At 44.8% G+C, this 16,761-nt stretch overlaps 1 protein-coding gene across 4 annotated transcripts in view; it reads right to left on the bottom strand.

Annotated features, from left to right (window-relative positions):
* arhgef2a (Rho guanine nucleotide exchange factor (GEF) 2a) overlaps positions 1–16,761 on the bottom strand; it is a 73,971-nt gene that overhangs the window by 11,926 nt on the left and 45,284 nt on the right. For all 4 annotated transcript variants that reach the window (XM_014142254.3, XM_082961197.1, XM_014142257.3 and 1 more), the window contains 10 exons: positions 16,630–16,755; positions 12,340–12,457; positions 11,980–12,056; positions 10,513–10,684; positions 10,210–10,286; positions 9,877–10,049; positions 9,650–9,717; positions 8,175–8,369; positions 3,056–3,154; positions 2,906–2,955 (listed from right to left, as the gene is read on the bottom strand). In XM_014142254.3, the coding sequence (XP_013997729.2) occupies positions 2,906–2,955; positions 3,056–3,154; positions 8,175–8,369; positions 9,650–9,717; positions 9,877–10,049; positions 10,210–10,286; positions 10,513–10,684; positions 11,980–12,056; positions 12,340–12,457; positions 16,630–16,755 (1,155 nt within the window). The remainder of the gene's footprint in view (positions 1–2,905; positions 2,956–3,055; positions 3,155–8,174; positions 8,370–9,649; positions 9,718–9,876; positions 10,050–10,209; positions 10,287–10,512; positions 10,685–11,979; positions 12,057–12,339; positions 12,458–16,629; positions 16,756–16,761) is intronic.

The raw sequence follows: 16,761 nt of genomic DNA, 5'->3' as shown, positions 1-16,761 counted from the left end.
ATCGAAAATACAGCATCTGTGCTGTAACGTGACACTTTCTAAGGCTTCCATTGGCTCTCTAAAGCCGCCAGAAAGTGGAATGGGGTGTCTGCTGTCTCTGGGCAAAGTACAGCAGCTCTGTTTGTGAGTGGTCAGCCTGAGGACAGTGAGACTGAGATGCGCGTTCACGAGACTTCTCAATTTTTTTTCTTTCAGCCTTTGAATGAATACAACGTTGCCCGGTTGGAATATTATCGCTATTTTACGAGAAAAATTGCATAAAAATTGATTTTAAACAGCGTTTGACATGCTTCTAAGTATGGTAATGGAATATTTTGAAATTCTTTGTCACAAAATGCGTTCGCGCGTTACCCTTCGGATAGTGACCTGAACGCACGAACAAAACAGAGGTATTTGGATAGAACTATGGATTATTTGGAACCAAAACAACATTTGTTGTTGAAGTAGAAGTCCTGGGAGTGCATTCTGACGAAGAACAGCAATGGTAATCCAATTTTTCTAATAGTAATTCTGAGTTCAGTGAGCCCCAAACTTGGTGGGTGTCAAATTAGCTAGCCTGTGATGGCCGAGTTATGTACTCAGAATATTGCTAAATGTGCTTTCGCCGAAAAGCTATTTTAAAATCTGACATAGCTTTTGCATAAAGGAGTTCTGTATCTATAATTCTTAAAATAATTGTTATGTATTTTGTCAACGTTTATCATGAGTAATTTAGTAAATTCACCGGAAGTTTTCGGTGGGTATGCTAGTTCTGAACATCACATGTTAATGTAAAAAGCTGTTTTTTTATATAAATATGAACTTGATTGAACAAAACATGCATGTATTGTATAACATAATGTCCTAGGAGTGTCATCTGATGAAGATCATCAAAGGTTAGTGCTGCATTTAGCTGTGGTTTTGGTTTTTGTGACATGTATGCTTGCTTTGAAAATGGCTGTGTGATTATTTTTGGCAGGGTACTCTCCTGACATAATCTAATGTTTTGCTTTCGCTGTAAAGCCTTTTTGAAATCGGACAATGTGGTTAGATTAACGAGAGTCTTGTCTTTAAAATGGTGTAAAATAGTCATATGTTTGAGAAATTGAAGTTATAGCATTTTTGAGGTATTTGCATTTCGCGTCACACGATTCCACTGGCTGTTGACTAGGGTGGGACGTTTGCCCATAGAAGTTAAGAACAAATTCTTATTTTCAATGACGGCCTAGGAACAGTGGGTTATAACTGCCTTGTTCAGGGGCAGAACGGCAGATTTGTACCTTGTCAGCTCGGGGATTCGATCTTGCAACCTTTCCGTTACTAGTCCAATGCTTTAACCACTAGGCTACGCTGCCACCCCTATTGCCCCGTAGCACTCACATCTGTAGCCATGAAATGCTTTGAAAGGCTGGTCATGGCTCACATCAACACCATCACTTCGATTCACACACCGCCCCAACAGATCCAAAGATGACGCAATCTCTATTGCCCTCCCCCACCTGGACAAAAGGAATACCTACATGAGAATTCTGTTCATTAACTACAGCTCAGCGTTCAACACCATAGTGCCCTCCAAGCTAAGGACCCTGGGATTAAACACCTCCCTCTGCAACTGGATCCTGGACTTCCTGATGGGATGTCCCCAGGTGGTGAGGGTAAGCAACAACACATGCGCCACGCTGACCCTCAACACGGGGCCCGTCTGGTGTGCATGCTTAGTCCCCTCCTGTACTCCCTGTTCAGCCCTGACTGCATGGCTACGCACGACTCCAACACCATCATTAAGTTTGCCGACGACACGACGGTGATAGGCCTGATCACAGACGACGATGAGATAGCCAATAGGGAGGTCAGAGACCTTGCAGTGTGGTTCCAGGACAACAACCTCTCCCTCAACGTCAGCAAGACAACAGGAGCTGATCGTGGACTACAGGAAATGGAGGGGCGATCCCACCCCAATTGACAAGTGCTGTAGTGGAGCAGGTCTAGAGCTTCAAGTTCCTCAGGGTCCACATCACTAAGGAATTATCAAGGCTCACAAACACCAACACAGTAGTGAAGAGGGCATGACAATGCCTCTTCCCCTCAGGAGGCTGAAAAGACTTGGCATGGGCCCTCAAAAAGTTCTAGAGCTGCACCTTTGAGAGCTTGACTGGATGCTTCACTGCTTGGTATGGCAACTGATTGGCATCCGAAAGCAAGGCGCTACAGAGGGTAGTGAGTACGGCCGAGCTCCCTGCCATCCAGAACATCTATACCAAGCGGTGTCAGAGGAAGGCCCAAAACATTTTCAAAGACTCCAGCCACCCATGTCATAGACTGTTCTCTGCTACCGCAAGGCCAGCGTTACCGATACACCAAGTCTGGAACTAACAGGACCCTGAACAGCTTCTACCCCTAAGCCATACTGCTAAATAGTTAGTTAATTAGTTAACCAATAGCTTCCCAGACTATCTGCATTGACATCATTGACCACTGCTGTTACTGTTTATTATCTATCCTGCTGGCTAGTCACTATCCCTACCTGGATGTACACATCTACCTTAATTACCTCATAACCCTGCACATTGACTTGGTACTGGTACCCTGTGTATAAAGCCAAGTCATTGTGTATTTATTCCTCGTGTTATTATTTTTCTACTATTTATCTTTTTTCTCTCCGCATTTTTGGGAAGGGCCCGTAAGTAAGCAAGCATTTCACTGTTAGTCTACACCTTGATTTGATTCCCACATGTGAACCATGCTCACAATGAGTAATCTTGCCTGGGACCTGAAGAATTCTGTTAGCGTCCCGAGCTAAGGACTTGGCTTAGCTAAAACATTATTGTGGCGCATGGGATACCTTGGTTCTAAGCCTGGTAGACCACACTAAATGACCATGCTATTATTATTATTATAATATAATCATTATTATTAAGACCTTTACCTTTGCTGCTGGGCACCCGTGCATTCCGTTGAGAACCACCTCCTGGCCATCTACAAACAAACAACAGTCATCAATAGTCATTGCTCAAAGTGCTATGGAGACTAGACTACTATAAGCCTTGTCAATTAATGGCACAGAGGAGTAACTCACTGATCACTAGTGCTCCCGTGTGGTTCGGGTGACCGTTGAAACTGCAGGGCAGAGGCACTGCAAAGGTGGAGCCCAGCAGTAGCTCACTCAGCCTATCCACTGGGAGACACAAATGGAGACAATACAGCATCAGTGCCTTAACAAAATGTATGGTGCATTCATTTCAGCTCACCTGTGACAGGGTGGGTCGAGTTCACATTTTAGACCATTCCATTGGGCCTAAAGTCACATCTCCGCCCACATGGACAAGATATGGAAGAATCTAACAAAGTAATACAGATGGCAGCAAATACACAAACAAGATTAATACAAAAAGAATCATGAATATTTAAACAAGAATCTTGTATGGCAGAAGAAGAGTATTTGTACAAAAATCTAATAAGTAATCTAATAAGTATTTTAAGATTATCTTGATAGCACATTGGTAGTATTCAGTGACAAATATCAAAACTAAGCAGGGCTTGGTTAGAACCCTGGATGGGGGACCAAAGGGATAGCTGTAGGTAAATCAACTGTCCAGTAGGAGGTGCTGCCCAGCCTATTGCTTTTTTAACCATGGAAACTCATACCTGAAAATGTATATTAAAATAAACATTTCTGATAGTAATTATCATGATTTTTTATATATTGACTTATAAAAACAATGTGAAACCTACTATAATGGTTAGAACATACACTTTTCTTATAATAATTGTTGTTGCTCATACGTTTCCCAATTTTGTTGTAGCTCTAAACTAGCTCACCTGATTCATCTATTCAAGGCCTTGATGATCAGTGACGAGTTGAATCTGGTGTGCTAGCTCTGGAATAGATAAAATACATGGAAAAGCTGGGGGTCCCCGGGCAGAGGTTTGAGAACCACTAACATAAGGCAAAACATATCAAAATCTTACCAGATACTTAGATTTTTTGTACAAATGACTTTCTTCTGCCATACAAGATGAGATGTTTATGATTCTTTTCCATATGGGCGGGCAAAAACAAATATGTTATCCATTTTAAATGCAGGCTTTAACAACACAATGTGGACTAAGTCAAGGGGTATGAATACTTTCTGAAGGCACTGTACAAGGCTTTGAAAAATAAGTTCCTTCTCCGAGGACAATTAAATGTATCTATAATTGTTCAGACAGTACACAATTCAAATGTCTGTTTGACGGTTCCAAGTAAAGTAAAACCGTAATGTAAGCAAACCAATGGCCTTCTATGGAGGGAACTTTGAAGTCAGTCATCTGAAATGTATGGTATGTTTGGCAACTGAGCCACCACCTGGCAGCTATTTTGTGCCAACACATTACACATGCATCTGTTGAATAATGAGGAAAGTAATAGCAACAGTTGATTGCCAAGTACAACCGTGAACATGGCAACTTTGAAGTATCGTTGAAGTCAGTTAACACTAGAACCGTTAAAGCAGTCATTTGAACTGCTCATGAATTTATTTATTCTTAACTTCTATGGGCTAGGTGGGACGCTTGCGTCCCACCTACTCAACAGCCAGTGTAATCCCGTGGCGCGTTATTCAAATACCTTAGAAATGCTATTACTTCAATTTCTCAAACATATGACTATTTTACACCATTTTAAAGACAAGACTCTCGGTAATCTAACCACACTGTCCGATTTCAAAAAGGCTTTACAACGAAAGCAAAACATTAGATTATGTCAGCAGAGTACCCAGCCAGAAATAATCAGACACCCATTTTTCAAGCTAGCATATAATGTCACATAAACCCAAACCACAGCTAAATGCAGCACTAACCTTTGATGATCTTCATCAGATGACAATCCTAGTACATTATGTTATACAACACATGCATGTTTTGTTCAATCAAGTTCATATTTATATCAAAAACCAGCTTTTTACATTAGCATGTGACTAGCATGTGACTAGCATTCCCACCGAACACTGCCGGTGAATTTACTAAATTACTCACGATAAACGTTAAGAAAACACTCAAGTTTCTAAAACTGTTTGAATGATGTCTGTGAGTATAACAAAAACCTGAGAAAAATCCAACCAGGAAGTTTGACCTCACATGGTTGTAGTCATTTCAAATGATGTTCTATCTAAACTACAGTGTCTGTGATGTCATATTGCACTTCCTAAGGCTTCCACTAGATGTCAGTCATTAGAACCTTGTTTGAGGCTTCTACAATGCAATTTGATTGAATAATACCCGGAACAGTAAGTGGTCGACCTGGTGTCATTGACCTACCTCGTGCGTGCTCACGCAGGGCTAGCCATTTTTATTTTTCTTCTGTAATGAATCTGCTATTGTCCGGTTGGAATATTATCGAAATTCTACGTTAAAAACACCCTAAAGATTGATTGTGAACATGGTTTGACATGTTTCTACAAACGCTGAGGGAACTTTATAACTTTTCGTCGACGGTGGATAGATGCATTTTGGAATGGTGATCTGGACGCGCTATCAAAACTGATTTATTTCGACATAAATTATGGACTTTATCGAACAAATGAACATTTCTTGTGGAAGTGGGAGCCCTTCCGAGTGCATTCAGCCGTGGCTCAGCAAAGGTAAGATAATATTTTTAACATATTTCAGCGTTTTGTGGATGCCGTGGCTGGACGGCTAACTGAATAGCTTGGGGCTCAGTACTCAGAATATTGAACAATGTGCTTTCTCCGTAAAGTTATTTTGAAATCTGACAAAGCGTTTGCATAAAGGAATAGTTAATCTATACTTCTTTAATTAATTGTTATATATTTTGTCAACATTTATGATGAGTATTTCTGTAAATTATGGTGCACATTCACCGGAACTTTTGGGGTGAATACATTTTCTGAACGTCACGCGCCAATGTACAATGGGTTTTTTGGATATAAATATGAACTTGATGGAACAAAAAATGCATGTATTGTCTAACATAATGTCCTAGGAGTGTCATCTGATGAAGATCGTCAAAGGTTAGTGCATAATTTTAGCTGTTTTTTGTGCTTTTGGACGGCTACCCTTGCTTGGAAAATGGCCGTGTTGTTTTTTTGCTGTGGTGGTATCCTAACATAATCTAATGTTTTGCTTTCACTGTAAAGCCTTTTTGAAATCGGACAACGTGGTTGGATTCAGGAGAAGTGTATCTTTAAAATGGTGTAAAATAGTTGTATGTTTGAGAATTTAATTGTGGTATTTTAGTTGTTTTTGTATTTTGCGCCATGCGATCCCATTGGCTGTTGGCCAGGGGTTCCGCTGGCGGATCGGGGTTCCGCTTGCGGAACGCCTAGATGTAAGAAGTTAAAGAGAAGTTTATCTTTAATCCTATGTAAAACACTCGTATCTTTAATCAATGTTTATGATGTGTATTTCTGTAAATTGATGTGCTCATTCACCAGCGGTTTTGGAGGAAAAACATTTCTGAACATTACGCGCCAATGTAAAATGGGTTTTTTGGATAACAATATGAACTTTATCGAACAAAACATACATGTATTGTGTAACATTGAGTCCTGGGAGTGACATCTGAAGAAGATCGTCAAAGGTTAGTGATTAATTTTAGCTGTATTTCTGGTTTTTGTGACACCTCTCCTTGCTTGGAAAATGGCTGTGTGGTTTTTCTTGTCTAGGCGCTGTCCTAACATAATCTAATGGTATGCTTTCGCCGTAAAGCCTTTTTGAAATCGGACACTGTGGTTGGATTAACAAGAAGTTTATCTTTAAAATGGTGTATAATACTTGTATGTTGGAGAAATTAGAATTTTGAGATTTTTGTTGTTTTGAATTTGGCGCCCTGCTATTTCACTGGCTGTTGGCGAGGGGTTCCGCTAGCGTCTTTTTGCAACAGGTTAAAGTCATGCCCCATTCCATCCTTGACTTTTCCTAAATAAATCTATATAACACACTGTGGTTGTTAGAATAAAATATCACAAACAGAACTGGAGTTATGACCAGTTTTAGAAGGGGAATGTCATTTTTTTAATGGTTTTCCCCCAATGCCACTCCTTCTCCCGACAGTAGGGCCTGCTCCGCTCCTTATCAACTGGGCTCCTGCCGTGCCCAGTTGATAATCACACCAATAATTGCCTCGAAACTGAACCTAAACTAATTTCACACATATAACAACAGATTAAATAAATTAAGTAAAGTATGATGGGGGATAAAGGGGGAGAATGGGTGAGTTGATGAGAGAGGGGAAGCGAACGATGCATAATTATGTAATCACCAATTGTGAATGAAGAACAGGGATTGCCATTCTATTGTATTAGTATATTCTAGTGATAATCTCAAAATGGTATTTACCCTATATCAGTCCACCAAATCCACGCAGTTTTATCAGTCTACTCTGGCCAACTTAGAGTACATACACAGTGAGAGCGTGCAGAATTTACAACGGCCAGAAGACCAAGACGAATGGATGCACATGCTGCGTTAGCGTTGCTACAAAATCCAAATGAAAACGACTCAGATGGTGGGGAAGAAATTAACCATGACATCTCTGATGATTACTCTTCGGATTCTGAGCCTCAGTCTGAAACTACACCTAAGACATCAAAAAAGCCAAAACAGTGCGCACTAAACAGGTGCCCGTGCCACCACCAAATGAAACTGTAGTGGAACGGTGAGACAGGAGAAAGGAAGAGATGGCAATGCTAAGAGCCCATTATGAGCACAAAATGTAATCGCTGAGAGAACAGACCTTATATCTCAAGAAAAAACCAACATCAGCAATGCACTCACAAGCTTTTGTTGTGGCATGGACATGCTCCAACTAATGCCATTGCATGAAGAAGCACACCATGTAACCACGAGCTGACAATAATTGACTATTTTTGACGGCTGTCATAGCAACACTTAAATTAATTATAATTCCATTAAGCTTTTGTGTTGATTTTCTTGAAACTGAAATACTTGCTCTCCATCCTTCTGTCTATTACCCTACCTATCTTACATTTTAGTCATTTAGCAGACACTCTTATCCAGAGCGACTTACAGTAGTGAATACATACATTTCATTTTCATTTCATGCATTTTTTTTTTTGTACTGGGGCTCCGTGGGAATCGAACCCACAACCCTGGCGTTGCACACACCATGCTCTACCAACTGAGCCACAGGGAAGGCCATCTTCTTCACTTTTTCTCCCCCACCACCAACCCCTCACCCTCTGCGATGGCGTCCATGAGCAGTCTCTCGCCGAGCGGCACCTGGGGCATGTCAGCCCGGAACAGGTTCCGGGAGTTGGGGCCCCCCGGCAGCATGATCTCCTGGCCCCCTGTCACCTCGGCTAGGTCCGAGAACAGGGTGACTCGCTCCTGGAGCAGCTCTAGCACCTCCCGGTCCTTCTGCTGGATGTCCGCTGGAAGGAGAGATGAAGGTAGAGAAAGGAAGATTGAAGGGATGGGGGCGGAAAGAGATGGAGTAAAGAGAAAGAGGGAAAGAGTAGAGAGAAAGAGGGAAGGAAAGGGAGAAAGAGAGGGAAAGAGGAAGGGGAGAGAGGGAAAACCTGACATGATGCTCCTCAAGACCTCAACTTAAAAGCGGGGGGCAATCATATTCACACTGAATTTCTTCAGCCTCCTGAGGTGCGACAAGAGGCGCGACAATGCCTTTACCAAGGTGTCGGTGTGGTTGGACCATTTCAGGTCATCAGTGATGTTCACGCCAAGGAACTTGACGCTTTTGGCCCTCTCTATTGCGGCCCTGTCGATGTGGATGGGGGTGTGCTCTCTCTTCGGTCTCCGCCAGGGCTCTAGACTCCTCCCTGTCTCGTAATTTTTGGTAATCAGGCCTACCACGGGAGAATTTTCTTCAGATTTCCTTTGTTGAATTTCCCAACTACAACAAATGCGGCCTCAGGATATGTGGTTTCCAGTTTGCTCAAAGTCCTGTATAGCTCCTTGAGTGCCACCGTGGTGTCGGCTTGAGGGGGGATATAAACGGCCATGACAAAAACCGGCAAAATCGGCATTTGATGGAGAGGTATTCCAGATGGGGAGAGCAAAAGGTTTTCATTTTTTATACGTGGCCACAATCACACCATGAGTTATTAATCATGAAACATACACGTCCACCTTTGCTTTTCCCGGAGAGTTCTTTCTTCCTGTCCGCACGATATACGGATAAGCAAACAGACTGTGTGGACGGAGAAGGTGTAGCTGGGGAGAACCATGTCTCTGTAAGACAAATTGTGTTACAACCTCTTGTGTCCTTCTGGAAGGAGATCCTCACCCTGAGCTCGTCTACCTTATTGTCCAGAGACTGTATATTAGCAAGTAATATACTCTGAAGCAGTGGGTGGTTTGCCCTTCTACGGAGACTGACTAGAACGACAGCTCTCCTAGCTCTCCTTCGGCGGCATCTTTTTGGTAAATCGCCCGGGATGAATGGGGCTGCGTTGTGTAACCCAAACAAAGGGTTCAGGTCTGGGAAGTCAAATTTGTGGTCCAGAAGTTCTTGTCAGTTATAGGAAATTATACCATAAATGTTCTGAGCAAATAAAATAAGAAATAATACAAAAAACGAAATAGTGCAAAGTTGGACCTAGAAATAGGGCTGCCGTGTCTGTCCGCGCAATCTTGCCATCTCTACATTACATATTGATCTGTATGATTGTGTGTGTGTGTGTTCATTGCTGACCTTTCAGTCGTCTCAGAAGGGCCTTGTCTTCAGTCTCTATGAGTGGGAACTCTTCCCTGGAAGGACAACTGCAGAGACAGAAATTTTTTTGAGTGTATGGGCAGGCAGGCAGGCAGGCAGGCAGGCAGGCAGGCAGGCAGGCAGGCAGGCAGGCAGGCAGGCAGGCAGGCTGTCTGTCTGTCTGTCTGTCTGTCTGTCTGTCTGTCTGTCTGTCTGTCTGTACGTACCTCCTGACAGTGTGTTGTATGAGGCGTATCCAGGTGTTCTTGTCATCTTTCGAGGCAGCATGGACCTCATACATCTCCGGAGGAGAGGAGTCACTGATGAGGAAGAGCCCTCGCTCCTGATTGGCTATCTCCCTAATCATGAGGTTCTGCAGGGAGAGGACCGGAGACTTGTCCTGCAAAGAGGGAGAGAGGAGAGAAAGAAGGAGAGCTGCTATATTCCCTGACTTCCCCATACGGTATATTAAATTGTGACAAAAAAAGTCTATATACGCACACAAGTGTTTTTTGTTTGTCATTGTGAGAGAGAGTGTAAACGTGTGTGTTTGTACTTACTAGACAAGGGAAGATGAACCTCTGGTCTTTCTCCTGTAGGAACACTAGGATGTCTGTCATCAGCAGGACCTGCACATCTAAACACACACGCATGCACACGCACACAAAATAAAAACCTCCTTTAAAACATGGTTAAACAACATGTTTTGGGGATGGTTCCATCACCTACAAACTTCTGTGACAAATTAAGCTAGTGGAGGCTGGTTTCCATGTGTTTGACACTGTTAATACATCCATTCCACTCAAGCCATTACAAATAGCCCGTCCTCAGCCATACATACAGACACACACACACACACACACCTTTGAGCCTGGACCCAGGGGTTTTCCAGAGCAGCATTCCCTCATGGATGAGTCTCCTGCGGAGCAACTCTCCTCCTCTGAACAGGCCACCGTCCCTCACCTTGGCCTCGGCGCGAGGGTCCAGCCTGGCCCGGATCTCCTGCAGCCTCTGGGTCCGCTCAAGCTCCATCACCTGGACAGCAGGGTCATGTTCATTAGGCACTGAATGGAAGCAAATGGACTGAAACAGGGAGGGACTACCTGGACTTGTCCAATGAGAATTATTCATTTACATGCCCTAATGCAGTGGTTCCCAAACTGTGGCGGGTACGAGGGGTCGGCAGGGGGGGTGGGGGTCCCGCCCTCCTAAAAATGTAATAATATACACTATATATACACCAAAGTATGTGGCCACCCCATCAAATTAGTTGATTCAGCTATTTCAGCCACACCTGTTGCTGACAGCAAAGTGTATAAAATAGAGCACATCGCCATGCAATCTCCATAGACAAACATTGGAAGTAGAATAGCCTTACTGAAGATCTTAGTGACTGCCAACGTGGCACCGTCATAGGATGCCACATTTCCAACATGTCAAATTTCTGCCCTGCTACAGCTGTCCTAGTCAACTGTAAGTGCTGTTATTTTGAAGTGGAAACATCTAGGAGCAACAACGGCTCAGCCGCGAAGTGGTAGGCCACACAAGCTCACAGAACGGGACCGCCGAGTTCTGTATAACGTCAGCACAAGAACTGTTTTGTGCGAGCTTCATGAAATGGGTTTCCATAGCCGAGCTTCCGCACACAAGCCTAAGATCACCATGTGCAATGCCAAGTGTCGGCTGGAGTGGTGTAAAGCTCGCCGCCATTGGACTCTGGAGCAGTGGAAACGCGTTCTCTGGATTGATTAATCACGCTTCACCATCTGGCAGTCCGAAGGACGAATCTGGGTTTGGCAGGAGAATGCTACCTGCCCCAATGTATAGTGCCAACTGTAAAGTTTGGTGGAGTAGGAATAATGGTCTGAGGCTGTTTTTCATGGTTTGGGCTAGGCCCCTTAGTTCCAGTAACACTTTTCTTTGCACCCCATGACAAAATGTGTAGAATTGCTGGAAATAAGCTTTAAACCTGCAAAATTCTCTCCACCAACAAGAGGGGTGTGAACAGCTTGTGCCCATAGAAATAGACATGGTGCAGGATGTTCCCCAATGCTGGAAGGGCCCCCCCGAGTGAAAAAGTTTGGGAACCCCTGCCCTAATGAACACAAACCTGGTTCACAATAGTGTCAGTGTGCAATGTATTTTCTGCACTGTGTAATTGCCACTTTCTCATGGACATAGTAAAAGGACGGGTTCATAGATAGTGTGGCAAGTCAAAATGGCGTCCTTTAATTTAATCTGACTAACAGGTGTTAGTTCATGTCAGAATTGATCTCAGTAATAACCCGAGTAAATCAAACTATAAACGGATTAATAGAGGAGTAAAGCACCTGCTGGTCCACTGAGGTGAGTAGCTCCCTGATCTGAGTCAGAGACTGGGTCAGACAGGAGGCCTCCTCTTCATTGTCTGGTTAAGGGAGCGAGAAAGAGAGAGGGTTATAAGGGGGCTAGACATTATTAGTAGTGCTGTTTTTTACCATGCTCCGTCATTGCCTTTAAAGACCCTGTGCTTTTAGTTAGTTCTGAGGAACCTCGTCTCATGATATAAAAAGCTGGCATAGTTTGGCTACATTTTTGATACCCCACGTTATATTTAGCTTCCCCCAACAATATATTTTATTCTAATGTGAGCATGACTTATCACCCTCGCCCTGGTTCCACTTGCTTTATTCACGGGGTCTTGTTCTCACCCTTGGTGTTGTCAAGGATACGCTGGATGAGTACGGGGTACTTGGTGATGCGCTGAGTGACCAACAGGATGCACTCCTGGACGCCATGGCGACGCAACAGGTGACCGCGACACACCCGCTGAACAGAGAGCGGGAAAGAGATTAAAGTTGAGAGACAGAGGGAGAGAAAGTGAGAGAGAAAGATAGAGTTAGTGTGAAAGAGAGCACGAGAGAGTGAGAGGGAAAGAAGAGTGAAACAGCAGGAGAAAGGAAGACATGAATATGAACAAGACAAAAAGAGGTGAGGAAAAACAGGAAAAGCGGCAAACAGAAGGATGGATGGAAAACAACAAATATTTGTGTTTTGTAATGCAATCAAGAGCAAATCATTTTTTTCACTGGAATTCTGCAGATATCAATTGATATGAATGATACACCCTCAAAACTAGCATGAAGAGCTTTAAATCTAAATGAGAGATAAAACATACCATTTACAAAAGAAAAAGTACATGCACACAAACGTTTCCATTGGCCTATTTTTCTTTCTCTGTGCCCCCTCTCTCTCTCTCTGCTAAGGAATACTAAACTACCAAATAGCATGATCATCACAAGTAATGTGTTCCGGAACTCCAATTTGAGCAGCAGCAGCTGAAAAATGAGCTCCTACAAATATTGAAATTTACATGGTTTTTAGAGTGAAGTACATCGGAAAAAAGCAAAAGAAAACTGCAAGACTGAATAGGAGAAAAAACAAGCAACAAACAAAGAAGATAGGCTTTTGAAAAAATAACTATTTTTCATAAAATTGTAGTTATCTTAGCAAGCTGAATTGTTTACCAGTTGCTAAGCAGTTGCTAGGGACTCTTTTGGAAGAAGCTAGCTAGCTAACGAAGAACAACAAAGAATATCTAGTTAACAGAAGAAAAGAAAGAGAAAATCAGGACAGAAGAAAAAGGATATCAAAGTGAAACAGTTCTCTAAAGACACAGGAGACAATAATACAAGAAACAACACTTCTGTAGCTTGTCAACTATGTGTCTGTCTATCCCTGTTCTCTCCTCTCTGCACAGGCCATACAAACGCTTCACACCGCGTGGCCGCTGCCACTCTAACCTGGTGGTCCCAGCGCGCACGACCCACGTGGAGTTCCAGGTCTCCGGCAGCCTCTGGAACTGCCGGTCTGCAGCCAACAAGGCTTAGTTCATCTCAGCCTATGCTACCCTCCAGTCCCTAGACTTCCTGGCGCTGACGGAAACATGGATTACCACAGATAACACTGCTACTCCTACTGCTCTCTCTTCGTCTGCCCACGTGTTCTCGCATACCCCTAGAGCATCGAGCCAGCGGGGTGGTGGCACTGGAATCCTCATCTCTCCCAAGTGGACATTCTCTCTTTCTCCCCTGACCCATCTGTCTATCTCCTCATTTGAATTCCATGCTGTCACAGTTACCAGCCCTTTCAAGCTTAACATCCTTATCATTTATCGCCCTCCAGGTTCCCTTGGAGAGTTCATCAATGAGCTTGACGCCTTGATAAGTTCCTTTCCTGAGGATGGCTCACCTCTCACAGTTCTGGGTGACTTTAACCTCCCCACGTCTACCTTTGACTCATTCCTCTCTGCCTCCTTCTTTCCACTCCTCTCCTCTTTTGACCTCACCCTCTCACCTTCCCCCCCTACTCACAAGGCAGGCAATACGCTTGACCTCATCTTTACTAGATGCTGTTCTTCCACTAATCTCATTGCAACTCCCCTCCAAATCTCCGACCACTACCTTGTATCCTTTTCCCTCTTGCTCTCATCCAACACTTCTCACTCTGCCCCTACTCGGATGGTATTGCGCCGTCCCAACCTTCGCTCTCTCTCTCCCGCTACTCTCTCCTCTTCCATCCTATCATCTCTTCCCTCTGCTCAAACCTTCTCCAACCTATCTCCTGATTCTGCCTCCTCAACCCTCCTCAACCCTCCTCTCCTCCCTTTCTGCATCCTTTGATTTTCTCTGTCCCCTATCCTCCAGGCCGGCTCGGTCCTCCCCTCCTGCTCCGTGGCTCGACGACTCACTACGAGCTCACAGAACAAGGCTCCGGGCAGCCGAGCGGAAATGGAGGAAAACTCGCCTCCCTGCGGACCTGGCATCCTTTCACTCACTCCTCTCTACATTCTCCTCTTCTGTCTCTGCTGCTAAAGCCACTTTCTACCACTCTAAATTCCAAGCATCTGCCTCTAACCCTAGGAAGCTCTTTGTAACCTTCTCCTCCATCCTGAATCCTCCTCCCCCTCCCCCCCCCCTCCTCCCTCTCTGCGGATGACTTCGTCAACCATTTTGAAAAGAAGGTTGACGATATCCGATCCTCGTTTGCTAAGTCAAACGACACCGCTGGTCCTGCTCACACTGCCCTACCCTGTGCTTTGACCTCTTTCTCCCCTCTCTCTCCAGATGAAATCTCGCGTCTTCTCCAGACCATTTCCGGAGACCTTCTCCCCTTCCTCACCTCGCTCATCAACTCATCCTTGACCGCTGGCTACGTCCCTTCCGTCTTCAAGAGAGCGAGAGTTGCACCCCTTCTGAAAAAACCTACACTCGATCCCTCCGATGTCAACAACTACAGACCAGTATCCCTTCTTTCTTTTCTCTCCAAAACTCTTGAACGTGCCGTCCTTGGCCAGCTCTCCTGCTATCTCTCTCAGAATGACCTTCTTGATCCTAATCAGTCAGGTTTCAAGACTGGGCATTCAACTGAGACTGCTCTTCTCTGTGTCACGGAGGCTCTCCGCACTGCTAAAGCTAACTCTCTCTCCTCTGCTCTCATCCTTCTAGACCTATCTGCTGCCTTTGATACTGTGAACCATCAGATCCTCCTCTCCACCCTCTCCGAGTTGGGCATCTCCGGCGCGGCCCACGCTTGGATTGCGTCCTACCTGACAGGTCGCTCCTACCAGGTGGCGTGGCGAGAATCTGTCTCCGCACCATGCGCTCTCACCACTGGTGTCCCCCAGGGCTCTGTTCTAGGCCCTCTCCTATTCTCGCTATACACCAAGTCACTTGGCTCTGTCATATCCTCACATGGTCTCTCCTATCATTGCTATGCAGACGACACACAATTAATCTTCTCCTTTCCCCCTTCTGATAACCAGGCGGCGAATCGCATCTCTGCATGTCTGTCAGACATATCAGTGTGGATGACGGATCACCAGCTCAAGCTGAACCTCGGCAAGACGGAGCTGCTCTTCCTCCCGGGGAAGGACTGCCCGTTCCATGATCTCGCCATCACGGTTGACAACTCCCTTGTGTCCTCCTCCCAGAGTGCTAAGAACCTTGGCGTGATCCTGGACAACACCCTGTCGTTCTCCACTAACATCAAGGCGGTGACCCGATCCTGTAGGTTCATGCTCTACAACATTCGCAGAGTACGACCCTGCCTCACACAGGAAGCGGCGCAGGTCCTAATCCAGGCACTTGTCATCTCCCGTCTGGATTACTGCAACTCGCTGTTGGCTGGGCTCCCTGCCTGTGCCATTAAACCCCTACAACTCATCCAGAACGCCGCAGCCCGTCTGGTGTTCAACCTTCCCAAGTTCTCTCACGTCACCCCGCTCCTCCGCTCTCTCCACTGGCTTCCAGTTGAAGCTCGCATCCGCTACAAGACCATGGTGATTGCCTACGGAGTTGTGAAGGGAACGGCACCTCCATACCTTCAGGCTCTGATCAGGCCCTACACCCAAACAAGGGCACTGCGTTCATCCACTACTGGCCTGCTGGCCCCCCTACCTCTGAGGAAGCACAGTTCCCGCTCAGCCCAGTCAAAACTGTTCGCTGCTCTGGCACCCCAATGGTGGAACAAGCTCCCTCACGACGCCAGGACAGCGGAGTCAATCACCACCTTCCGGAGACACCTGAAACCCCACCTCTTTAAGGAATACCTAGGATAGGATAAAGTAATCCTTCTAACCCCCCCCCTTAAAAGATTTAGATGCACTATTGTAAAGTGGTTGTTCCACTGGATATCATAAGGTGAATGCACCATTTTGTAAGTCGCTCTGGATAAGAGCGTCTGCTAAATGACTTAAATGTAAATGTAAATGTAAGTAAGACTTCAGTAGTGGTGACAAAATTTGTGGGTTTATATATTTTTTTACATAAACACAAAAGCTCTCCCTCGGTCTCAGTTGTTCACTCTATCCCCATCTCAATTCAATGTTTTTATTGACATGAAATACATTCTGTAAATATTGCCAAAACATTCCGGAAAAGTTTCAGAAGTAAAAAATGTCAAAGTCACATCATGTTTTTCTCTCTCTCCCTCGGTCTTACCCGTATGAAGTACTGGAACCTCTTGTCTTTGGCCAGCAGCTCCTTGTACAGCTTGACAGCCTTCAGGTGGCGGCTGCAGAACTCAGCGTAGGTCTTCCTCATCTCGTCAGCACACTGGCCCGAGAACTGAGA

The sequence above is a fragment of the Salmo salar genome, chromosome 14, assembly GCF_965601325.2.
Source record: "Salmo salar chromosome 14, fSalSal1, whole genome shotgun sequence".
NCBI lineage: Eukaryota > Metazoa > Chordata > Actinopteri > Salmoniformes > Salmonidae > Salmo > Salmo salar.
Note: the sequence above shows the minus strand (reverse complement) of the source record. Positions and strands in the feature narration are given on the sequence as shown.